The 26,062-nt window shown below is 40.2% G+C and overlaps 1 protein-coding gene across 6 annotated transcripts in view; it reads left to right on the forward strand.

Annotated features, from left to right (window-relative positions):
* HSDL2 (hydroxysteroid dehydrogenase like 2) overlaps positions 1–26,062 on the forward strand; it is a 65,138-nt gene that overhangs the window by 18,859 nt on the left and 20,217 nt on the right. For 5 of the 6 annotated variants that reach the window (XM_084955934.1, XM_084955893.1, XM_084956022.1 and 2 more), the window contains 4 exon segments: positions 4,105–4,208; positions 5,837–5,935; positions 15,540–15,734; positions 18,088–18,159. In XM_084955934.1, coding sequence (XP_084812060.1) covers positions 4,105–4,208; positions 5,837–5,935; positions 15,540–15,734; positions 18,088–18,159 — 470 coding nt within the window. 6 annotated transcript variants of the gene reach the window in all.

Below are 26,062 nucleotides of genomic sequence, written 5' to 3' on the forward strand. Positions count from 1 at the left end.
GGAACCTCCATTTGCCTTGGGTGCAGCCCTAAAAGACAAAAGGCAAAAAACCCCAAACAAACAAGTGTTTAAAAATATAAACCTAACCAGGGGTAGTATTGCTTATCAGGTTGAATTAAAACTTAGAAGGTCTTGATGTCTGAAAACATTTATTTGTGGCAGTGTCTATTGTTGATGACAAAGTCACAGATATAAATATTCTACCCACCTAGTTATATTTATTTATGATGTCAGGAGAATTTTGACATGATTAAAGTTTTTTAGACGGGATACTTATGACATGAACATCAGGAAATGATTTGTTAAGTACTGAGAAATGTCTTAGAAAGTTTAATGTGAATTTGTCTAATGTAGTGATCATAGCTCTAGACAGTGTTGCTGTGATGGACAGTGTTAACTTTAAACTTATTACAATCTGGAGTTCCGCCTGTGGCACAACAGAGTCGGCAGTGTTTGATCCCTGGCCTGGCACAGAGGGTTTAAGGATCCAGCGTTGCCACAGCTGCTGCATGGATTGCAGCTGTGGCTCAGATCTGATCCCTGGCCAGGGACCTCCATAGGCTGTGGGGTGCCAAAAGACAAAAACAAAAACAGACTTATTAAAGTATAAACTAATGTAGAAGTGTTTCACAGAAATGCAGAAATTAAGTTTGTTCATTGTATTGTTCACTTAGAATTGCTCTTGTTAAAAACGTGTTATGAATTCTAAGAACTAAATACGCCTCCATGGTTTGAACCACAGACAGTTCAGTGCTTTTACTCATGTTGAGTACAGACGTGGTGATTCTTTGACAAGGCTGTGTAGTCAATGTATTGTTGAACAGATTTTGTTTTTCATTAGAAAGAAATCAGTTCTTTTTTGCCACCTGGGAGAAAATTCTCACCCCGGTTCTCAAGTAAAGGTTAGGACTAAGACTTGCTTTTTTAGCTGACATTATGACTTATGGAAACAAATATATGGCTCTTTTTATTGTATTGTATTGTGGTTTTTTTTGTTTTTTTGTTTTTTTGCTTTTTTAGGGCCACACCTGCGGCATATGGAAGTTCCCAGGCTAGGGGTCAAATCGGAGCTGCTGCTGCTGGCCTGCACCACAGCCACAGCAACGCCGGATTCCTGACCCACTGAGTGAGACCAGGGATCAAACCTGTATCCTCATCAATACTAGTCGGGTTCGTTTCCACTGCACCACAACAGAAACGCCACAAATGTATGATTCTCATTGCTCCTTTCTTGTGAAATTATGTCTTTGGAAAACCCATTTGGCAAGAACAGTTTGGCCTCTTTCCTATACTCAGGTCATTTCCTAGAAATGAAAAAGATGGCCTATACTATACTCCTATTCGTAGATTTGAAGGTTCAGTTAAAAATAAAACAAACAAAAGTCCTGGAGTCCTCTTGTGGCACCCCAGGTTAAGGATTCTGCATTATCACTGCAGCAGCTCAGGTCACTGCTGTGGCTTGGGTTTGGCCCAGGAACTTCCACATGTCGTGGGTGCGGCCAAAAAAAAAAAATCCTGATGTAGAAAAGTGAACTAACCTTTTTAAATTGCCTTTATCAGTGAGTACTACTGTAGTTGAATGCTACTGCAGTATCAGCTGCGTAGTTGAAGAACTACAAGTGGAATATATAAGCTATATGGTGCTAAGCTACTAAAAACTGAATATGAGTCCATTGGAGTAATGTCTATAAGTGTCTCAGGAATAGATGCCCTAAAAGAAAACCGTTTTTCAAAGGAAAGATTCTATTCACTGTTGAATGTGCCTACATTTATTAACGGCTATTTTTAAATAAAAATATATATTGTCCCCAATTAAGGGCCTCCTATTGCAACGCCAAATGAAAGACCTGACTTTGACCTTTGGACCAAAAAAGGCTGTCAGATTTTTGGCCTTCTATGAAAGGCATAAGTTATAAAAGAGAAACTCAGAGTGAAATATTTCCATTTAAATTTGTTTTGGTTTTTTGTCTGGTGACACTCATTTCATTCATAGAAGGTAAGTATAGATTGTTTTCTCAGGGAAGCCTGAGAAGCATCCTCAGGGAGGGAGTAGGAGAAAGTCCAAAGAACTGACCTATTTGGAGGATTCTGCAAGGATCTGGTGCTCTTTCCTGATCCCTGGTGCCCAGGGCTGTGTGGTCTGTGACTTGTATTTTAGTGATTTAGAGAAACAAGGTTGGAAGACGGAGAAGCTAGGAGGCAGATCCTTATATTTCTAAGTTTTAATTAAATATATAATCTCTAGTATTATATGTGTTTGTGTCATGTTAAATGCTTGTAGAAATTCAGTAGTGTTCGATTGTATTTCTGAACAGTTGATCTTTCCTGTACCCAGTTCACTTTATTCATTAACTCGGATGCCCTATAGACCTTTGAGCTTACAACCCTGGTTAAGTAAATAATTCATGTGAAAGTAGTAACTAGTAAGTGCAATGCCTAGCACACAGTAAGTTTCCAATAAACTTAACTATCTTATTAGGCTCAAAGTATTAGTATCTAAGCGTGGCGCTAAGAGTTTTCAATATACCGTATAAGATAGGGTATGTCGCCATGAGAAATGTACCTGATTAGGATTAGTAATTCTGAGGGCCAGACGAACAAAGTGCAGGTGGAGAGGTTTTGTGTCATAGATCAAAAGAGAAGCTCATGTTTATAATGTAAATTAAATGAACCCTCTCCTTTGAGTATGAAATATGATCTTACTGCTTGGAGTAGGCTGTTTGTTTCCTATTGATGCTTTGAGGTACAGCTTCACTGTGGATTGAATATTAGCTGTGCGATTGTTGGCCCCTCCCCACCTCACCCCCATAAGTGCAAAGTGCCTTTGGAATGGAAAAACCAATATGTACAAAAACTCTTCGGTGGTATTGATTGTATTTGGTTTATATTTTTGGCCATGGTGTCAATGGCTTGGTGTGGGCTCTCAGTTCCCAGACCAGGGATTGAACCCAGGCTGCAGTGGTAAAAGTGCTGAGTCCTAACCACTAGTCCACCTGAGAACTCGCAGGTTGTTGAAGTTATTGAATGTGAAATAAAACTAAAAACTGTAAAATTATTAAGCTACAATGCATGATTAAAATATATGTTATAGCTTAGTAATGAAACATTTAAAAATATTGAAACTGAGTCTTTTTTTTTTCCTTTTTTGGCTGCCCTGCAGCATATAGAGTTCCTGGGCCAGGGGGCCGGGGATCAGATCCTAGCTGCAGTTGTGACCTACGACACAGCTGTGGAAACACAAGATCCTTTAATCCATTGTGCTGGACTGAGGATTGAACCTGCATCCCAGTGCTGCAGAAACGCAGCTGTCACTGTTGTGCCATAACGGAAACTCCTTTTTTTCTTTCTTTTTTTTTTAATTTGGTTGCACCTGTAGCACTTGGGAACTCTGTGGACCTGAGCCTTTTGTAAAATAAATTACCTACCTTTTTGAATGGGTTTTAAAAATATATAAAAACTAAATATTGCTCCCAAAGGCATATTATATTAGATATCAGTATAAATTAAATCTGGCAATGCATTGGGAGTTATGTTATTAAATTACAGTTCCAGTGTGTGGTAGGAATACCACACCTACTAAGATGAAAAAACAAGAAAACGTAATACTAATAATTGCAGGGTTTTTTCCATGCTTAAGATATGCGTTGTTGTATCATATTTTTCACATCATTTGAATCCCTTGGTCAATCGTCGATGGTAGCAAATATTACCAACAATGACAAATGAGAAAACCAAGAGTTAGGATACTGTATATTTTGCCCAACATCACAGAGTGAAGGGCAGAGGAAGGCTTGAACCCAGGCCTGTCTGACTTGGAAGGATGTGTAGTCGAGGAGAGCCTTAGTTAGATTTAGGGCCAAGGATTGGATTACTTTCATCAAACAGATCATATTGTCAGGCCATTAAGCAAAGCTTCAAAGGATGAATATGAGTTGCTTTTCCTATCTTTAATCCAGAAACGTGAAAAAAACAAAACAAAAAAGCACGCTGTAGATTACTGAGCAAGTTTAGTTTCTCTGCAGAAGTAGTTTAAAATATAACTTAGAAAAGTGATGAAGCTGTTAGAAGGCTATTAACTTGACTGGTGTTTTCTTTTGCTTTCAGATCCAAAGCATGTATTCCTTATTTGAAAAAGAGTCGAATTGCTCATATCCTCAATCTCAGCCCACCCCTGAACCTAAACCCACTGTGGTTCAAACAGCACTGTGGTAGGTGCAGGGTGAGGGGGTGGCTTGTTTCGTCAGTTTGTTTTGTATTAAAATCGGTATATCTATGGTGTAATCACAGTTTGTACATAGCATTCAACATTAAATTTTCTATGCAGAACCTATAGCATTTTGGAAAGTAGGTCATAAATCTTCTATTTGTAATTTTTAAAGTCAAGATACAATTTACATTAAAGAAAATGTACAGATTGTTATGCATCTGTTTAATGAGTTTTGACAAATGTATACACTTGTATAACCAATATTCGGATGAAGATATAAATATCCACCATCCTAGAAAGCTCCCTCAAGTCCCGGTGGGTATGTTTTATTATATGTAACTTACTCTTCAATAGAGTTGTAAAACTACCCATGAAATACATTACCTTTTATAGAAAATTAATGATTTAAGGTGAGTATGCTAAGTAACAAGATTTATGTATAGGTGCCTCCTTTTTAAAAATTTTTTTTAGTTTTTTGCTTTTTAGGCAAATAAATCTCATTTTCCTGGAAGGGCAGTAATGTTGGGAGATCACTTCTGGTGCTAGCAGGCATAAAAAGAGAGCCACTCTACACACTCTAGAAGAGAGTTTTTTTTTTTTTTTTGTCTTGTCTTTTCAGGTCCATATCCACGGCATATGGAGGTTCCCAGGCTAGGGGTCTAATCGGAGCTACAACTGCCGGCCTACACTACAGCCACAGCAATGCAGGACCTGAGCCTCGTCTTTGACCTATGCCACAGCTCACGGCAACCGCCAACACTGGATCCTTAACCCACTGAGCGAGGCCAGGGATCGAACTTGCAACCTCATGATTCCTAGTCAGATTCGTTTCTGCTGTGCCACAATGGGAACTCCATAGGTGCCTCCTTTGAAATAATTGTATCAGTTACTTAGTCCTTATTTCAACATAATTCAATCAAATAAGGAAAGGAAGGCAGTTGAAGTAGGAGCCCTTAGAACAAGATTAAAACAAGTCCTATGTTAATTGAATTTGCAACTTTTCATGTTTTACTTGCAGCAGTTTTCCTTTAAATGACCAGTTTTATTTTTTAAAAAAGAAAAGTTAGCAGATGTAAGCTATTATACATGGAGAGGGTAAAACAAGGTCCTACTGTGTAGCACAGAGAACTATATTCACTGTCCTCTGATAAACCATAATGGAAAAGACTACTTAAAAAAAAAGAATGTGTGTTTGTGTGTATGTAACTGAATCACTTTGCCATTCAGCAGAAATTAACACATTGTAAATCAACTGTACTTCAATTAGAAATTTAAAAAGAAAAGAAAAAATATGAAGAAACAATAAAATAATTATTCCGGTAATGTTAAGAAAATGAAAGTTTACTATTGTCTCTTTTCTTTTAATCGAGTATTAGGATAGGAATATGTGAAACTAATTCATCCTTGATATATGTAAAACTGTTTCCATAAAACTACAGTTATTTCTATAAAACTGTCCTTTTAAAAATAGTACATTAAAAGTATGTTTTGCATTATTATATTATTAACTAACTCTGAAAAATGTATCAAGGAGGAAATAGTAATAGGAGGAAATAGTAATAGGAATAAATTGGTAGTTTATACTCACAAATTCATTTGTTTCTTAATTAAATTCTTGGTTTCTTTCAGCTTACACCATTGCTAAGTATGGTATGTCTATGTGTGTGCTCGGGATGGCGGAAGAGTTTAAAGGAGAAATTGCAGTCAATGCATTGTGGCCGAAAACTGGTGTGTACTTATAACCTATTTAGTGGATTCTTATTTATTGTCTTTGACACTCTTGAGATGCATTTTGTGGGTGGGTTGGGGTGAGAGTGAGTATACTGTCAAAGATAGCCTCGCTCTGTCTGGTGGGAGACTGGTTCAACCTTTTATTGTACAAAGAAGGCTCTTTTCAGTCAGTCTTCTAGTTTTGACTTGATCTACATGACTACGTCATTGCTATTCTAGAAACACTCAACACCGGAACACTTGAAGAGTCTCCTTGAAGCCAACAGGAAGCCATCCGCACTTCCTCAATTTTTTCTCCATCCTTGTCTTTGGTGTCTTACAGGATACTGCACGGTCTTTTCGTTCTCTCCTCACATATCCCAGCAATCATTTCTTTACTTTCTTGTTTTCTTTCTACTTTGTCTTTTTCCTTTATGAAAAGCTGATTTTTCTCTACCTCCACATGAGTTCTGAGTTCAGAGTGCCTAGATCCTCATCCCCTTCAGGTGACAGAATAACCTGCTAATGGCTGGGCTTTGCATGCAGCTTTAGAGTTAAACATATGATGGAAGCGGATGGCTTGCAGGCTAGGGCATGTGTTGTATAAACATGAGGAAGAGCCAGTGGAAATGACAGAAAGGGAACACCTGTCCTTCCTATGGGTTCTTATTCTCCATGTATGTATAAGCACAGCTTAAAGGAGGGAAAAGAAAAGACAAACTATTTTTACCATATGTTTTTTTGTATATCTAATAGGTAATGCCTGTGCAAACTTTAACTTCTTTCATCTTAAATCTAAATGACAATCCTAACCCAGAAAAGTATGATAAAGAGAAAACATAGTGTGAATCACTTTTTCACGTCGCTTTTAAAAATTTAACAGAACCTCTTTGCCACTGGCATCAGAACTCAGACGTGTAAATGAGTGTGGCCCCTTTCCAAGGAAACACCTTAGAGATCAATCCTGGTGTGTCTCCTCGGAGAGTGCCTGACATTCAGTGGTCGCTTAGATATTTATTGAATGAATGATAATTTGGGATTCCTTTTGAAAGTATTGTCATACTCTTCATTATATTCCTTGAAACATACAGGTATCAGATTAGAATATTTTCACTTATTTAAGGGCAGAGGGGGTTTCTGAGAAGGTGACTGTGGGAACTTATGTCCTTGCTGTCCCCTCATTCCCACTACCAGCAAACTCTCCTAAGTGGAGCAGCTGTTGGGGTGGCAGGCAGGCAGGACTTGGAAGGAATGCACAGGGCATTGATTCTGTAAGAGAAGTAACTGAGAAGCTTTGAAGGAGGTTGTCTCCTTCTGAGCCAGAGGACAGATGGGGCCAATAGCGAGCATTGGAGAGAGAATTAATACTTAGAAGTTCCTGGAGAGAGCTGGCCCCATGCAGATCAGAGGACCCCAACAGGTGAAATAAGTGTGTCCTCCCCTGGAAGCTGGGACAGCGAGGAGACCAGGGAGAATTCTCCTTTAGGCCTCCATGTGTATTCAGTAATTGGTATTACCTACCCATGAGGTAGCCACCCCTGCTCTTGCCCAAACTGGCAGGGTTGGTGGCACTTAAATTATCTAAAGGTGAATAGAACACTGAGGAGATAAAAAGCACAGTGCAGCTAAGGGGATCCAATACCCAGACCAGAAAGAATAAATAAAACACACAGGATGGCAGCTTTCATTGAAATAACACTGCTGAAGAAAACAGAAGACACCTTAACTAAATGCATGCAGTAATTACTCAAGAGATTGAATTATTACATGAAAAATGCTTTCTGGAACTACACAGAGGTGGTGTTTTAAATTAAAAAAAAAATGTAGTTGAATTGAAGGATTGACTGGTCACTGTTAATACCTGGATAATGAAGTTTAAGTCCAAGAGATAACTCAAAACACAGAGCAAAAAGAATAGAGACTTAGGGGACTTCCAATGCAAATATCAGGAGTCCCAGCAGGAGAGAAAAGAGAAAATAGAGGAATTCTCGTTATGGCTCAGCGGAAATGAACCCGACTAGTATCCACGAGGATGTGGGTTCCATCCTGGCCCCTCTCAGTGGGTTAAGATTCTAGCACTGTTGTGAACTGTGATGTAGGGTGCAGACACGGCTTGGATGCTCTGTTGCCATGGCTGTGTTGTAGGCTGGCAGCTGCAGCTCCAATTTGCCCTCTAGCCTAGGATCCTCCATATGCCACGAGTGTGGCCCTAAAACAAAACAAAACAGAAAGAAAAGAAAAAAAATTCCCTTGAGCTGAAGAAAGACTTCAGGGAGTGGATTAAAAGGTTTACCAAGTTTAAGGATGAATTTATGGGTGGTGGAGGGTAGGGGAGCGGGGATGACACTTGGGAGAAACTCAAAATTTCAAAGATAAAAAGAAAGTCTTAATCAGCTTTCAGGCAGGGAATTCCCTGGTGGCTCAGTGGATTAAGGACCCAGCATTGCCACTGGGTGGCTCAGGTTCCTGCTGTGGCATGGTTCCATCCCTGGCCCCAGAATTGCCACATGCCTCAGGCATGGCCAAAACAAACACACAAACAAAAAACCACTTTCACTTGAAATACATATGTTCCTTTTAAAGGAGAGGAAGCAGATTGTAGACTGTCTACTACAAACCAGAAAGCAGTGGAATAACATCTATAGATTACAAGTAGGAGAGAACCTAGTCAAGGTTAACATTTATTTGACATAGTGAAGACATGCAAGGATATCACAGTTTAAAATTTTCTAGAAGGGTTCTTAACCAGATAGCAAACCAAATTGGAGCAGAGACTTCTCAAGATAGAGGTAAATGAAGAGAGGAAATAATGGCAAGCAAATAACTCCATATTATACATGGTTAAGTATAAATGGGTTATGATGGCATGACTGGGCATGTGAAATATGGATACCAAGTAAGAACTCTTGATATAGAAGAGACACTGTTAGAGGAAACTTTAAGATTCGTCTCTAACCAAAAGCACTAAGCTCCCTTTTCAAAATCTAGAAGTTGGAAAAAGATAGATGGAAGTAATTAAATTCTCAAAGGGCTCATATGAGCAATGGGAAGGCTGGGGAAGGAGTAGCATTCTAACAGGCTTATTTGGGGGCAGCCATAATTCTATATAGTAAATTAAAAAAAAATTGTATTTTCTGTTTGGCAGCAGGGTGTAGAAACACTTTTGGATATTAAAATTAAAGGCTACTACCTTTCTAAATTTTCTTATTCTAATAATTTATAGAGTCTTTAGGATTTTCTTTGTAGGTGATTATGTAAATAACTTTTTTTTTTTTGGTCTTTTGTCTTTTTAGGGCTGCACCTGCGGCATATGGAGGTTCCCAGGCTACAGGTCTAATTGGAGGCGTAGCCACCGGCCTACACCACAGCCACAGCAAGGCGGGATCCCAGCCGCGTCTGGGACCTACACCATAGCTCACGGCAACGCTGGATCCTTAACCCACTGAACAAGGCTAGGGACTGAACCCGCAACCTCATGGTTCCTAGTCAGATTCGTTAACCACTGCGCCACGATGGGAACTCTGTAAATAACATTTATTTCTTTCTTTCCAATTATTTTACCCTTGGTTTCTTTTTTTCTTGCTTTAGTATGCTCTCCTTCTTCTCCTCTATCCTCCACCAGTAGATTTCTCTTGATTTGTTTTTTTTTTTTTTTTTTTTTTTTGGAGAGCCCAGCAAGCCTTTAAAAAAATCTTTGTTGTTTATTTACAATTTTATTGTAATTACAAAAAAAAAAAATCTTTTTTCCTTTTTGGTCTTTTTAGGGCCACACCTGTAGAATAGGGCATTTCCCAGGCTAGGGGTTGAATTGGAGCTGTACCTACCGTCCTATGCCACAGCCACGGCAATGCCAGATCCTTAAACCACTGAGTGAGGCCAGGGATCGAACCTGCATCCTCATGGATGCTAGTCAAATTCATTTCCTGCTGAGCCATGATGGGAACTCCCTTATCCATCCATTTCTTATTAAATTAGCTAATACTTTTAGAACAGTGTTGAATAGTAATAATAAAAGAGGGCATATTTCTTGGCAATAATGGGATTGCTTTTGTTTATCATTAAATATATTCAGTTTCTCCCCTTTTTTTAAACTTTAGTTTTTTCGTCCTTTCTGCTGCATGATGCTGCATTAGTATTAAATGTGATAATTAAAGCACTAAGGTCTTACTTGATTTGTTGGAAATGTTTTTGTCCATTAAGTGTATTTGGCAAGTTGGTAACTCCCGTCCTGAACTACCGTAAAATCAATGTGTAAGCTCTGTTACGCTTATTAGAGTTAAGGCATTAGTTTTTCATCATATCTCAGTCAAACTTGGAACTATTAGAGAATTAAAAAGAAATCAACACATGGTTTTTGCTTTTAGTGTTTTAAAATTTTTGTTTGGGCAAATAAATCATGTAAACTCAGTGCAATCAGTGAAGCAGTCTACTTAGGTAATCTGCGGACATGTGTACTCTTGATTGTAAAGTTTAAACAGTCCCCTCAAAAACTCAGTCTGCATCTTTTCTTTCTTTCTTTTTTTTTTTTTTTTTTTTTGCCATTTTCTTGGGCTGCTCCCTCGGCATATGGAGGTTCCCAGGCTAGGGGTTGAATCAGAGCTGTAGCCACCGGTCTATGCCAGAGCCATAACTGTGCAGGATCTGAGCCACATCTGCAACCTACACCACAGCTCATGGCAACGCCGGATCCTTAACCCACTGAGCAAGGCCAGGGATCGAACCTGCAACTGCGTGGTTCTTAGTCGGATTCGTTAACCACTGCACCACGATGGGAACTCCAGGAGAAGAGATTTTCTAATAGGCAATTGAAATGAGACCGAAAGAGGAAGTTGGAGTTCGCAAGAAGGAGGACTGGGTAGGCAAGGCTTTCTTGGCAGAGGAACAGCAAAGGCTCAGTATGGGAGAACTCTGGTGGAAGTCCAAGGAATTTGACATGGTGTATCTCTGATGGGGTGTGGGTTTTTTTATTTCCCTCTGAGCAACTCCAAGTAGTTCTTATTGACCTGTATGTTGGGTGGGTGTGAAGTTGTGGGGGAGATGGATGAACTTAGCCCAGAGTCTTGATTGCCAGGTGTAGGAGTTTGACCTTTAAGCTGTATTCAGTAGAGAGCCACGTTAGAATTTTAGAAGCAGGAGAGCAATAATAAGCAGAGGGTAAAAGAGGAGCAGTGTGTTGTTGATAGGGTTTAGGAAGTTTAATTTCACCTCTGAATATAGGATAAATTTAAGATTGTGGAAAGAGGAGGCAGGAAATTTAGCTAGTAATATTGCATCATTCATGAGGGAGGCGACAAAAATGGATTTGAGAGGGTGCCCAGCATCCTGGCTGTTTGTGAGGCCTCTATTTAAAAAATATCTCTCAGAGTTCCCATCGTGGCACAGTGGAAACGAATCTGACTAGGAACCATGAGGTTTCGGGTTCCATCCCTGGCCTCGCTCAGTGGTTAAGGATCCAGCGTTGCCATGAGTGGTGGTGTAGGTTGCAGACACGACTTGGATCCTGCGTTGCTGTGGCTGTGGCGTAGGCTGACAGCTCTAGCTCCGATTAGACCCCTAGCCTGGGAACCTCCATATGCCCGGGTGTGGCCCTGAAAAGACAAAAGACAAAAAAAAACAAAAACGAAAAAAACCCTCTCTTCTAGAGTGTGTAGAGTGGCTCTCTTTTTATGCCTGCTAGCACCAGAAGTGATCTCCCAACATTATTGCCCTTCTAGGAAGATGAGATTTATTGCAGTTAACAGAATGAGTACAGTAGGACATATATTATCCAACAATCAAAACTGTATCCTGGTCCACTGTCCTCTCAGGTTGGTGTTCTTTTCTACATGACATTATCCAGGGCTACATTATTCCTTCTGGGTCTAGAAGTTTCAGCCGGTGAATTCAGCACATCCAGAAAAGGGACCAGAGAGCAGGCTTTTAGTAGTATCACCCCATGAGGATCTTGGGTGCCCAACTACCTCGCCTTCAGAAGTGTGATTTTCTTTTCCGGAGAGATCCATTTCATAGTTTCTGCTCAAGTGGAGGATGGGGAGGGGAGGAGGGACGAGGGCTGCTGTTGAAAATGCCTGCTGCCTCTTGCCTCTGGATCGGTCAGAACAAGTGTGGGAGAAGAGGAAAGTCACTTTTGGATAGATTTCTCGTGAGCTGGGGTGCGGCGTCTGGAAGTGGCAGCTAGTGATCTTGGTAATGACAACAGAGAGGGAGGTAACAAAAGTATCAGAACAGCTGATACAGGCCTCTGTCCCCTGGACCACATTATAAATAGTCTTGGGAACTCAGCTAACCAGGGAGGTCAAGGTGACAAGGCAGCAGCTGGCCTCTCTGGTACTAGAAACCAAAACTGGTTTTCCTGTTTTTCAAAGGACCTGCATACCAGCTACGTTAAACAGTAGTTTATGCCGTAGTTCATTGATTCTGAGGCGCCCATGTTTTTATGTAGTTGATGATGTATTATAGTTTACTTGGCAGGTGTTCTTTCCTCAGTGGTACACTTTATAATCAATAGTATCTTTGGTTCAGTGAGTACATACGAGAGTATACATGCATGCCTGACCCGAGCTGTGTTTGTGACCTACACCACCGCTCATGGCAACGCCAGATCCTTAAACCACTGAGCAAGGCCAGGGATCGAACCCGCAACCTCATGGTTCTTAGTAGGATTCGTTTCTACTGCGCCACGACAGGAACTCCAGAAAAATAAATTTCTTAAAGCACATTTCCAAATTTCCAATAAAACAAGGTGGAATCCCTGTACCCCCACCCCAAAAGAATACATGCGTGTGCTTGGTGAGGGCTGGTAGGTGTTCTTAAAGAGGCAAAAGCGAGACTCGTTTCTCTCCTGTCTCCCCAAAGAAGGAGCTAAAGGCAGTGCTGACGGTTCAAGCCTGACATGCACTCCGTACGTTAATGTCAGAGATCTGCAGTTGATACTAAGACTTACGTGTGTATTGGGTATGTTTGTGTTGAGTATGTGTGTGTTGTGTACGCATACACAACATGTATATATTTATATGACATTCTTTTTTGTTTGTTTTTGGCCTCACCTGTGGCGTGTGGAAATTCCCAGGCTAGGGATTGAACCTGTGCTGCTGCAGTGACAATATCAGATCCTTAACTCACAGCACCACAAGGGAACTCCATATTCTAGAATTTCTAAGAATTTACATGCCATTCATATAGTCTATAGTAAGAGTGGAGTGTATATGTACGCATTTAGTCTCATTGACCATGGACTCAGAACAAGAGGGGTTCAGTAAGTAAAATGCGTTTAGTCTCATTGTGGATTATATTGAAATAGTTACAGAAAAATTCTATAGTGCAGTGATAGCCGAGCATTAAAAATATTGGTTAACAAAGTATGACCCATTAGTCACGTGGTAGCCAAGAGCCTGGCCCTGGAGTCAAGCTGCCAGGTGTTTGAATTCTAGCTCCCATAACCTTGGAGAAGTTACTTACCCCCTCTGTGCCTGGGTGCCATCATCTGTAAGACGGGGATGATAACAGTATCTACCTAGTGGAATTCATTCAGATAATATATGTAAAGTATATGGCAGCATGCCCAGCACAAGCCATACTTAGTAAATGTTAGCTGCTCTTTTTTATTAATAAGGTGCCACTTCAGGAGTGAGTCCAGAGCTATTGGTTTGAAGAAATTATTCCCAGTAAAGGAATTTTAGTTATATCAAGGAGAAGTATCTTCTAATTCAGTGCTTTCAGGAAATTACCCAAGTTAAGGTGTACTCTTTGGTTTCTTTATGTTTTTGTGGGTTTTTTTTTTTTTGCTTTTTAGGGCCACACCTGCGGCATATGGAGGTTCCCAGGCTAGGGGTCTAATCGGAGCTACAACTGCTGGCATACACCACGGCCACAGTAATGCCAGATCCGAACCACATCTGTGACCTACACCACAGCTCACGGCAACACTGGATTCTTAACCCACTGAGCGAGGCCAGGGATCAAACCTACAACCTCATGGTTCCTAGGCGGATTCGTTTCTGCTTCGCCACGATGGGAACGCCTAACATGTACTCTTTGAAAGAGGGGTGTATGCTAGGGTGTAATTGCCATGAAAGTAGGGACTTTTTGTCTATTTTGCATACTCCTTTGTCCCCAGCATCTCCCAATAGTGCCAGGCCTTTTTTTTTGTAAGGCTCAAAGACTTTGTTGGAAAGAGTGAAAAAGGGTCAGTAGTTTTTAAAAGCTACAAATTTTGGAAGTTTCTGCTGTGGCACAGCAGGTTAGGATCTGATGTCTCTGTGGCAGCACAGGTTTGATCCCCAGCCTGGTGCAGCGGGTTAAGGATCAAGTGTTGCCGCAGCTCCAATCTGATCCCTGGCCTAGGAACTCCATGTGTCTCAGGGCAGCCAAAAAAGAAAAAAAAAAATTACTATTAAAGGTAGAGTTTCACGTTATTGTGTAAAAAAATAGAATTTAAAAAATAAGTGTAAAAATAGTGAAAATTATATGCAAATATTTGTAGTAATTGCCTTTGGGCAGGGGGATTATAGTTAATTAAAAATGCTTCCTTTTGTTTCTCTTTATTTTCTAGTGTTTCATAGATAGTATCTGAACTTAAAAGGGATCCACAAATCCAACCAGTATTGAGTGTTTATGGTATATTCGTCATTGTTTTAGGCACTAGGGTTACAGTGATGAACAAGAAAAACAATATATACTCTAGTAGAGGGGAAAGAGAAAATAAGCTTAGGAAAGGAGCTCCATATTTTTTTTCTTTTTAAGTCTGCACCTGCGGCATATGGATGTTCCCAGGATAGAGGCTGAATCAATGCTGCTGCTGCGACCTACGCCACAGGCACAGCAACACGGGATCTGAGCAGCATCTGGGACCAACGCCACACCTTACGGCAGTGCTGGTTCCTTTCCCCACTGATCGAGGCCAGGGATCAAAGCCTCATGGACACTGTGTCAGGTTCTTAACCTGCTGAACCACAGTGGGAACTCCTGGAGCTCCATATTTCAGAGATGGCAAACTGAGGCCAAAGACGTTAAAGTGGCTTGCCAAAAGTCATGGCATAGTTTTCATAAATGTGTCACTCACCTGGTTTATAGCTCAGTGTTCTTGGTATTAGAACTCACTGGCTCTTTTTTTTTCTTTTTCTTTCCTTTTTTTTTTTTTGGTCTTTTTTAGGGCTGTACTCGTGGCATATGGAGGTTCCCAGGCTAGGGGTCGAATCGGAGCTGTAGCTACTGACCTACACCACAGCCATAGCAACACCGGATCCTTAACTCACCGAGTGAGGCCAGGGATCGAGCCTGTGTCCTCATGGATACTAGTCAGGTCTGTTACTGCTGAGCCATGAGGGGAACTCCCTGGCTTTCTTGTCTCTCAAGAATGGTGTGCAAATTCTTAAGTATTCTTAATCAGAAATCGAATCGAACTTTGCTCTGAGTCTCATGAAGGAGTTCTGTACAAGGCAGAGTTGTGTAGAGTAAGAAACATGTGTTTTCTACCCACTTATGTCAATACAGCATTTGCAAAACCCTTAGGCACCTGGTTTCATCGTCTGAGATGTAAAGAGATTAGCTGTCTTGCTTGTTACTCCCATAGTCCTGTTGTTTGATTTGGAATTACACATATGCATGTTTGTTTTCCCTACAGCCATACACACTGCTGCTATGGATATGCTGGGAGGATCTGGTATCGAAAGCCAATGTAGGAAAGTTGATATCATTGCCGATGCTGCATATTGCATTTTCAAAAAGCCAAAAAGCTTTACTGGCAACTTTATTATTGATGAAAATATCTTAAAAGAAGAAGGAATAACAAATTTCGATGTCTATGCTGTTACACCAGGTAATGCTCATAGTTTTCAAAAGTAGTGATGTGTTTCTCCACGTTTTCTGCAATGGACATAACATTTGTCTTTGTGTGTTTCTGTGATTATAAAATTAATGTGCTCTTTTAAAAGCTATTCTCTGAATGAAGGGAAAAACTCCAGACCAAGACAGTTTAAAAAAAGAGATACGGGAAAAATAGAAGTGAATTGAAGTATTTTTAAGGGATATACAGATGGAGAAGGTCACATTAGCTTCTAGCCATTTCCAGATCTTGAAACCAAAAATGAAAGTTTCTAAAGTTGGTCTTAGGATCACACAGCAGAGGCTGTATTCAAGGATATAGGAATGTAGTGAGGTTTTTTTTTTTTTTTTTTTTTTTAATAGAAACTCTTTGAGATTATGAACTCTTTCCAAATGTTTGTCTCTCCAGTGTGGTCCCTGAGAGTAGCTTCATGATATCTGGTGAAGGTGAATGACAGGGTCTGCCCCACATACAAGGGTGTGACTTGAGAAGTTCTCAGAAGGCCCCCTATTCAAAAATAATTCTTCCTGCTGTAATTGTCAGTGATGATGGTGATGATAATGCTTTTTTTTTCTTTGGTCTTTTGTCTTTTTGTTGTTGTTGTTGTTGCTATTTCTTGGGCCGCTCCCACGGCATATGGAGGTTCCCAGGCTAGGGGTTGAATCGGAGCTGTAGCCACCGGCCTACGCCAGAGCCACAGCAACGCGGGATCCGAGCCGCGTCTGCAACCTACACCACAGCTCACGGCAACCCCGGATCGTTAACCCACTGAGCAAGGGCAGGGATCGAACCCGCAACCTCATGGTTCCTAGTCGGATTCATTAACCACTGCGCCACGACGGGAACTCCGATAATGCATTTTTACTTTATGTATAAAATATAATGTATACTATACAATAGACAGTACAGTCCCAAATGGGAGTTCTGTTTATTTGTGCCAAAGTATATTTTAAATATTATCAGGTTGAGCTTTCCTAGGTGGCAGAAACCACATATTTATATTTGTATCACTCCTGTCTCTTCAGTTGGAACTGCATTGAATTAAATAGTGCTTTACAGTTTTACAAAACACTCGTATACAGTATCGATTTAACCTTCCTAGCAGTCCTGTGGAGGCAGCAGTATTGTCTAGTGGTTAGGAATACCAGTTTGTTGGGGACAACCCAGTTCAGGCTCCCGCTCAGCTGCTTCCTAGCTGGGTGGCCTTAGGCATGTCACCTGCTTTCTCTGAGCCTCACTTTCCTTATTGATGAAAATAAGGAAATGATAACTTCCACACAGAATTTTTGTAAGAACCGAATACAATAATGTATGTAATATGCTTGGCACAGTGCCTGGCATATGGTATAATCATAGTGTTCAGGAGGTAATATCTAAAGAGATGAAGCCTTTGCCTCAAAGCAGTCAGCTAGGAAGTGGCAGAACCTGAACCAGATCCAGGTCTCCTGGGTCCTGGTACAGTGTAATTAACTTTAGGTTTTAGAGACACAATGTCATTTTGCACAGAATTTTAAATTCGATTTAAATTAAAAATCCCATCAAGTTTTGAGAAGTTAATATGATTAGTGTTAGGATATACCAAAGACCGGTATATTCGTGCCCTCCAGGTTTTTTTTTTGATCTTCTGAGAGGGAAAGACAGACACACATTGACAGAGATGGAAAACAAGTTCTTCTTAATGAGAAACCCCTTCTCTTGGGGGACCAGGAAAGAAAGGAGTCCTGAGCATTTTGGAGGGATGTTAGACAGAAGGCGTGGAAGGATATTTGAGAAGGGGCAAAGACTGTTGGGAGAACAGTTAAGGGCTTCTCATAATAGGTGACTCTTTGGTTGGATCTTAAAGGTGAAATTGTCATAGGGGAGGAGGATAACTGGATTACAGGAAAAGTATTTTAGTGTAATAGAGTTCAAATAGTTTGATAGTTCTAATGGTCTTTTCCATAGCACCAGAATGATCAATAAAATAAAAACATAATAGGGAGTTCCCATTGTGGCTCAGTGATAACAAATCTGACTAGTATCCATGAGAATCAGGTTTGATCCCTGGCCTTGCTCAGAGGTTTGAGGATCTGGCATTGCCATGAGCTGTGGTGTAGGTCGAAGACATGGCTCAGATCCCACGTTGCTGTGGCTGTGGCGCAGGCCAGCAGTTATTGCTCCAATTTGACCCCTAGCCTGGGAACGCCCATGTATCACAGGTGAGGCCCTAAGAAGCAAAAAAATAAAATAAAATAAAAACTAAAAAAGTGAAAACATATAGATATAGTGTTTATTAAAACAGGTGTTAAAATCTTAATATGTTGAAATTGTTACATTAACCTGATTACTTTGGGGCTCAATTTTTCAGGCCATCCTTTGTTACCAGATTTCTTCTTAGATGAACAGCCAGAGACAGTTATCAAGAAAATGGAGTCACATGGTAAGATGTAGACCATATTTTTCGTAGAAAAATAAAGTTACTAACTTATGTCTTTCTTCATTTAGAATTGGATGTTTCTGCCTTTTGCTTTTAAGTCATTTTGTAATTCTAACTAGATAGGTAATGTCTTAGTTAATTCTAGCAAAGAAGGTTTTTTTCCTTCTACCAGTTCGAAGTTTTTGTTATATTCTTTTCATTTGATTTTTTTTTAAGTTGTCTTTAAAAAACACCTTTTTAAAGCTTTTATTTCTTTTCCTTGGCACTGTTTTTAGGTATTTCATGTGGATATTTTATTTTGAGGAAAAATGTGTCATGTCAAAGTACATCCAACATTGTTCTCAGAGTTTGTGCTATATGACTACTTTATGGGAGAAATTAACTTCAAAGAAGGCTTGGGTTGTACTTTGTTTTTGTAATGTGGAAACAATAGCTCCCTTGAGTTGGTCCAGAGTTTACATTTTAATCTTTTTGTTCCGGCACTGTGCCTCTAGCTTACTGAAAGAAGTCAGGAGAAACTCTTTAACAAAGACCTATGAGGATAATTTCTTTGGTGTATTAACAAGAATAGCGAGGCCCTCACCTTATTTTTATATTTTAGACTCTGAATCTCCTCCGTGATCTTAGATTTTATAGATGGCAGATAGGAAGTTTAGGAAAACATTTCTTCTTTACCTTTAGCAAACCTGTAGGACCTTACCACAATACATTTTGTGCCAAACTTTATTTCTAGCTTAATCTTAATCTTTTATATCTTTATCTTTTCTTTTGTCCAATTTTTTTGAGATAATTTCAAAAAATTACTTAAGTAAGAAAAAAGGCACCTTTTCTTTTGTATTATAGAAAATTTGAAAAATACAGAAAGGAAAATACTTACTCATAATCTCACCACCCAGAGATACCTCTTTTTTTAAAATTTAAATATTAAAAAATTTTAGGGAGTTCCCATCGTGGCTCAGTAGAAACGAATCTGACTATTATCCATGAGGATGCAGGTTCAATCCCTGGCCTTACTCAATGATTGGGTTAAGTATCCGGTGTTGCTGTGAGCTGTAGTATTGGTCACAGATGTGGCTCGGATACCGCATTGCTGTGGCTGTGGTGTAGGCCGGCAGCTGTAGCTCTGATTCAACCCCTAGCCTGGGACCTTCCATATGCCATGGGTGCAGCCCTAAAAAGAAAAAAAAAAAAAAAAATTAAAGCTTAGAGATTTGATTTGGTTGCCACATGAATATATCAGAGTATTACAGCAAGGCCGTCAATCTTTTCCTGATGAGGCCTCTTACAGAATGGCAGAAATTAGTTAGAGAGCTTATCAAAGTCTAGAAAAGTCTATCTTCAAGATAGACAAGACCAAAATCCAGATTTTGTCCAATACCCCAAGATTGGGTCTTTGTTTTAAAGGAAGATCTGTATAAACTGAACTCATTTAAATTCCAAATTTAAATGATAAGAATCCTTATTTATCACATATATCAACGAATATTTATTGGGTGCCTGCTATGTGCCAAACACTGTGCTGAGTATTTTACATGCATCAGCCCATTTAATACTTAGGATTCTGCAAGACAGGTATCATTATCCCCATTTTGCCTTGGAGATCATACAGCTAGTTGACAGGTGGCAGAGCCAGGATTTAAGTTCATATATTTTGGGGGCTGCGCCTATGGCATGTGGAAGTTCCGGCCAGGGACTGAACTCCTGCCACAGCTGTGCAGCGTCAGATCCTTAATGGGCTGCACCACACGGGAATTTCCTAAATTCATATTTTTCTGATTCCAAAGTCCATAATGTGTATTTACCTTAATGTGTAAACTTAATTTACTAATTCCTGAATAACTTGAAGTATTAGCATATTTTCCTCCCAAATTATCCAGTTTATTAATTTACAATGAGGAATTGCCGTTCACAGACTAAACCTGTAGTTGCTGTGAGCAGACTGTTCTCTCCCTTCGGGCGTAATTACATAGAAAACAGAATCCTAGTCAGAAGATAGTATCATGACCATGGACTCAGAACAAGAGAGGTTCAAAAAGTAAAATGTAAGAGAAATGTTTATTGGCATCGGGCTTTGATAGGAGTGATTTTTGTCTGTAGGATCAGAATATGTCAAGTGCATTGATGATGATTCCTATATCATCTCTACATGAGGGATGCCCTCATCCTTGGGGTCAGAATACTCAGATTTCTTTGGCTAATGCCTCTATTCCCTGTACAGAAAATTAAGTAAAGAAATGATTGTTGGAGTTCCCGTCGTGGCACAGCAGAAATGAATCCGACTAGGAACCATGAGGTTATGGGTTCGATCCCTGGTCTCACTCAGTGGGTTAGGGATCCAGCGTTGCCGTGAGCTGTGGTGTAGGTTGCAGACGCAGCTCAGACCCTGCATTGCTGTGGCTGTGGTGTGGGCCGGCAGCTACAGCTCTGATTGGACCCCTGGCATGGGAGCCTCCATGTGCCATGGGTGCAGCCCTGAAAAAAGACAAAAAAAGGACACACACACAAAAAAGAAGTGATTGTTCAGTAAACTGTACTTCTACTTGACATTTTCATATATTTATATAAGTAGTAGCCCAGTATTTCTGGCCCAGGATCTCACTTAACTCTTTCAGGTGATTTTTTTATATCCTCATCCAGATGTATTGTACACTGACTTCACAGAGTTTCAACCGGAGGTCGGTGTGTGTCCCTCATTTCCACAGGGGGAGAAGCTCACCTTTCTTTTGCACCCACTACTTAATAATCCTGTTAACTTTTTTTTTTTTGCTTTTTCTTTAGGACCACACCCACGGCATATGGAAGTTCTCAGGCCAGGGATTGAATTTGAGCTACAGCTGCAACTTGCACTGCAGCTGCAGCAACACCAGATCCTTTAACCCACTGTACCAGGGATTGAGCCCATGCCTCTACAGCATCCTGAGCCACTGCAGTTGGATTCTTAAACCACTGCACCACAGAAGAAACTTCTCATTATTTAAATATATTCGTATAACCAGTTACAGAAATCTAAGTGTAAAACCAGTCTCCTATAGGTTTTGGGAAGGTATTCACCATCTCCCTGGAAAGTTTGACATTCCTTATTCAAGTTCAGTCATCTCTTTAGAAGGGGAAAACTGTGATAGTACTTGTTGAACTGGAATTACTAACAAAATTCAAAAAACTGTCTATATCCATTTAGTCACAAGCCAATCTTATTTATTTATTTATGTGTTAATTTATTTATTGGCTGCGTCCCCGGCACAAGAAAGTTCCTGGGCCAGAGGTTGAACCCCTGCCACAGCTGTGACCTGACCCATGGCAGTGTGGGTCCTTAACCCCCTGTGCCACCAGGGAACTCAGAGCCAATCTTAAATATCAAGACTGCTCAACAGGAATGTTCCACCAGCCATTTATGATTTGAATTCTAGTGTATAAGATCAATTTAGATATGGTATAGGAGTTCCCACTTTGGCTCAGGTTAAGAGCATGACTAGTATCCATGAGGATGCAGGTTCGATCCCTGGCCTTGCTCAGTGGGTTAAGCATCTGACGTTGCTGTGAGCTGTGGTGTAGATCACAGATGAGGCTTGGATCCTACATTGCTGTGGCTATGACATAGGCCAGCAGATGCAGCTCCAATTCGACCCCTAGCCCAGGAACTTCCATATGCTGCAGGTGCAGCCTAAAAGGAAAAAAAAATGTATGGTACACATAAAAAAGGTCATGAGGTATTTCTGTTTTGTAATAAATAAAGCAGAGGCTAGCTATTACTCATTAGTAGCTTTTTTGAGATAAGCTATCAGGTCTTCCCTTTCTTCCTTCTTAATGCCAGTGAAGATCATTTTTGTTTCAGTCCAAGTGCTCCGTCACCATCTCCTCTCCCCAGGTGATGCCTTTGTTGTTGTTGGCATCTGTGTAAGAGAATCCAACAGCCTGACTCGTCTTTCACCCAAAACAGACCGTGAAGATTTGGCCCAGTTTTGTGCTCGCCACCCTGCCCCACAGTATGGCACTGGGCACAAATTCTGTACTTATTTATTGAGTTATTTTTGGGTTTTTAGGGCCGCACCTATGGCACATGGAAGGAAGTTCCCAGGCTAGGAGTCAATAGGAGCTGCAGCTGTTGGCCTATACCACTGCCACAGCAACAGCAGATACAAGCCACATCTGTGACCTACACTGCTGCTCACTGCAACACCAGACTCTTAACCCACTGAGCGGGGCCAGGGGTCAAACCCGTGTCCTTATGGATACTAGTTGGGTCCATTACTGCTCAGCCACAATGGGAACTTCCACCACTAATTTTTAAATTGTTCTTTTACCCCTCTACAGAGAGGTTGCTGTGCAAGCCAGATGTCCTGCTCTCTCTCCAGGTTATAGTTTTTTTTTTTTGTTTTGTTTTTGTTTTTTGCCACATTCTTGGCACATGGAAGTTCCTAGGCCAGGGATCGAACTGGCATCACAGCAGCAACTGGAGCCATAGCAGTGACAGTGCTGAATCCTTATTCCTCTGCACCACCAGGGAACTTCTTTAGTTACAGTTTCAGTTGCTTCTATTCCTGCTGTTCTTTATCCTCCTCAGAAACAACTTATTCTAATAGACTTGTGGTTGCCAAGGGAGGGAGTAGGATGGACTGGGAATCTGGGATAATAGATGCAAACTATTGCCTTTGGAGTGGATATGCAGTGAAATCCTGCTGTATAGCAGTGGGAATGGTATCTAGCCACTTATGATGGAGTGTGATGGAGGATAATGTGAGAAAAAGAATGTATATATGAGAACTATGTCTAGATACTCAGATACTCATGTTGCAACAGAAGAAAGGGTGGGGGAAAAATTGTAACTGCAATGTATACATCTAAGGATAACCTGACCCCCTTGATGTACAGTGGGAAAAAAAAAAAAAAAGAATGTATATAAGTATGTGTGACTGGGTCACTTTGCCGTAAAGTAGAAAGTTGGCAGAACACTGTCAACCAGCTATAATGGTAAAAAAAAAAAAAAAAAAAAAAAAAAGAAAGAAAGAAACAACTTATTCTTAGCCTGGCTACCCTTTGCCTTTCCCTTGTGGTTATCCTATCTTTGCTATTATTTCCACCTTTTTGTTCTTCTGCATTCCGGGAGACCTTTTCAAGTTTGTACTCTGTATTGCTGATACTGTTTGCGACACATCCATCTCTGTTGCAGATTGCCCCCTGATGGTTAATTTTGTTACTACACTTTTTTGTTTGTCATGTTTCCTCTTTCCTTTTTCATTTTATATCATTGTTTCTTCATCTCAGCCAGGTTTATATGACTTTCTGCCCGTTTTTTTATAGTTTTCATTTGAAGGGATTCTTGTGACATTTCCTTTTTTTTTTTCTTTTCTTTTCTTTTTTTTTTGTCTTCTGTCTTTTTAGGGCCGCACCTGTGGCATATGGAGGTTCCCAGGCTAAAGATCTAATTGGAGCTGTTCCCGCTGGCCTCCACCAGAGCCACAGCAATGCTAGATCCGAGCCTCGTCTGCAACCTACACCACAGCTCACAGCAACGCCGGATCCTTAACCCACTGAGTGAAGCCAGGGATCAAAGATGCAACCTCATGGTTCCTAGTCAGATTCGTTTCCGCTGTGCCATGATGGGAACTCCATGACATTTCTAAATTGTGGTTTTGGAGTCAGGATGTCTCTGGTTTATTATTTTCTGGCCCATTGGTCCATGGTTCAGGGGCCTGTTAGTTCCTGTTGCCCTGAGTTTGTATAAGCACGATGATATCCAGAGCAGCAATTTTAGTACGTTACTGATGTTATCAGCAACAGCAGTTTTAGTCATCTGACTCTGGTTGATTAATGTTTGGGACTGAGGTCAGAGGGGACAAGCAAGGGCTTAGAGTCAGAGCAGACAAGTAGGGAATAAAGGTTTGGATAGAGAGATTAATCATAAACTTGGTAAACTCATTTTAGGGGAATATGATTTAATTTCTTTCCCAAAAGTTTCCATATTTGTTGTCTACTGACTGTACCTTTCAAATATACTACTGGTCTGTTTTTTTCTTTCTCCTGAAGATTTATTCTCTTGCGCAGAGTCCTCATGCTGTGTCTAAATATTGCAGATGATAAATGATGCAGTTTATTCCTTGGCAAATATCTTTCAAGGCTACACTTGAATTTTTGCTGCCATCTCCTTAGCATCTCAGATGATACGGATGATATATCTTGATTAATAGACAAATCACCTCAAGTAGTCACTACTAGTATGAGGAGTTCCAGCAGTTGTATGACAAACTTAGTTCTGACTGGTGTACCTGCTAAAACCAAATATATTCCTCTGTATTTCCTGCCTACAGAAAAACTTGAAAGAAGCCTATGTCTTTGCTAGCCTCACTTTTAGGTCCACTTCTCCTAAGTTTAGATCTTGGTGCTATGCTCAGCCTTTTTGCTGGCTATATAAAAATTACATTGTTAGATATAGAAGAAAGTGTGGAGTAAATATTGCCCAGTCAGACTGCCTGGGTTGGAATTCCTGTAGTGCCACTTACTGGTGTGTAACCTTGGGCAGTTACCTTGAGCTGATGAGTATTCCAGTTGTCACTTTGAAACCTCATTCACTTCTTTTTACTTTAATCTTGAATTGTGTTTATTAACATATTGAAACACTTTGTGAAACAAGATGCATTATAAATAAAAAGGAAGAAACTGTATTTTTTCTTTTTTTCTTTTTAGGGCCACACCCATATTCTAATTCAGAATGCATATAATAATAATATCTTAGAGGATTTTTTCTGGCTTTTTTTTTTTTTTTTTTTTTTTGGCTTTTTTCTTTTAGGGCTGCACCCGTGGCATATGGAAGTTCCCAGGCTAGGGGTCAGACTGGAGCTGTAGCTGCCAGCCTACGCCACACCAAGATCCAAGCCACATCGTCAGCCTACACCACAGCTCATGGCAACGGCAGATCCTTAACCCACTGAGCAAGGCCAGAGATGAAACCTGCATCCTCATGGATATTAGCCAGGGTCATCAACCACTGAGACACAACTGGAACTCCATATTTCTGGCATATGTCTTAATATACTGACTCAAACTTCCAGGGGAAATTTTTATTTGGAAATATTTATTGAAACTATTTATTTTATTTTAGGTATTCTTATTTTATGCTTAATTTATATATATATATATATATACATATATATATATACATACATATATATATATATATATGTATATATATTTATTTATTTATTGGGTCTTTTTGTCTTTTGAGGGCCGCACCTGTGTCATGTAGAGGTTCCTGGGTTAGGGGTCTAATTGAAGCTACAGCTGCTGGCCTACACCACAGCCACACCAAGGCAGGATCTGAGCTTGCATCTGTGACCTATACCCAGCTCATGGCAACACTGGATCCTTAACCCACGGAATGAGGCCAGGGATTGAACCCATGTCCTCATGGATACTAGTTGGATTCATTAACTGCTGAGCTGTGATGGGAATTCCTGTGCTTAATTTTAATGGGATTTTTTTTTTTTTTTTTTTTTTGCTTTTTAGGGTCGCATCCATGACTTATGGAGGTTCCCAGGCTAGGGGTCCAGTCAGAGCTACAGCTGCCGGCCTACACCACAGCCATAGCAACTCGAGATATGAGCCTCAACTGTGACCTACACCACAGCTCATGACAATGCCAGATCCTTAACCCACTGAATAGGGCCAGGGGATTGAACCTGCATCCTCATGGATATTAGTCAGATTTGTGGAAAATTTTTATATTTTACCCATAAGTAAGGTGTTAGTGTTGGTTAAGATTTTTTAATTAGTTATCTAGATTAATGTCAACATTTTTATTATATATTTTCTGTATTATACTTTGTTATATTTGGAATAAAGCAATCAATAGGGTAACTTTATTTTTCTGTGTTCTTTTCCTTGAAGATTTGAAATATCTGCTAAGTCATTT

The sequence above is a fragment of the Sus scrofa genome, chromosome 1 (genome assembly GCF_054392235.1).
Source record: "Sus scrofa isolate SSC_HxYL_T2T_F1_AM1 chromosome 1, Sscrofa_HxYL_maternal_Yorkshire_Landrace_v2.0, whole genome shotgun sequence".
NCBI lineage: Eukaryota > Metazoa > Chordata > Mammalia > Artiodactyla > Suidae > Sus > Sus scrofa.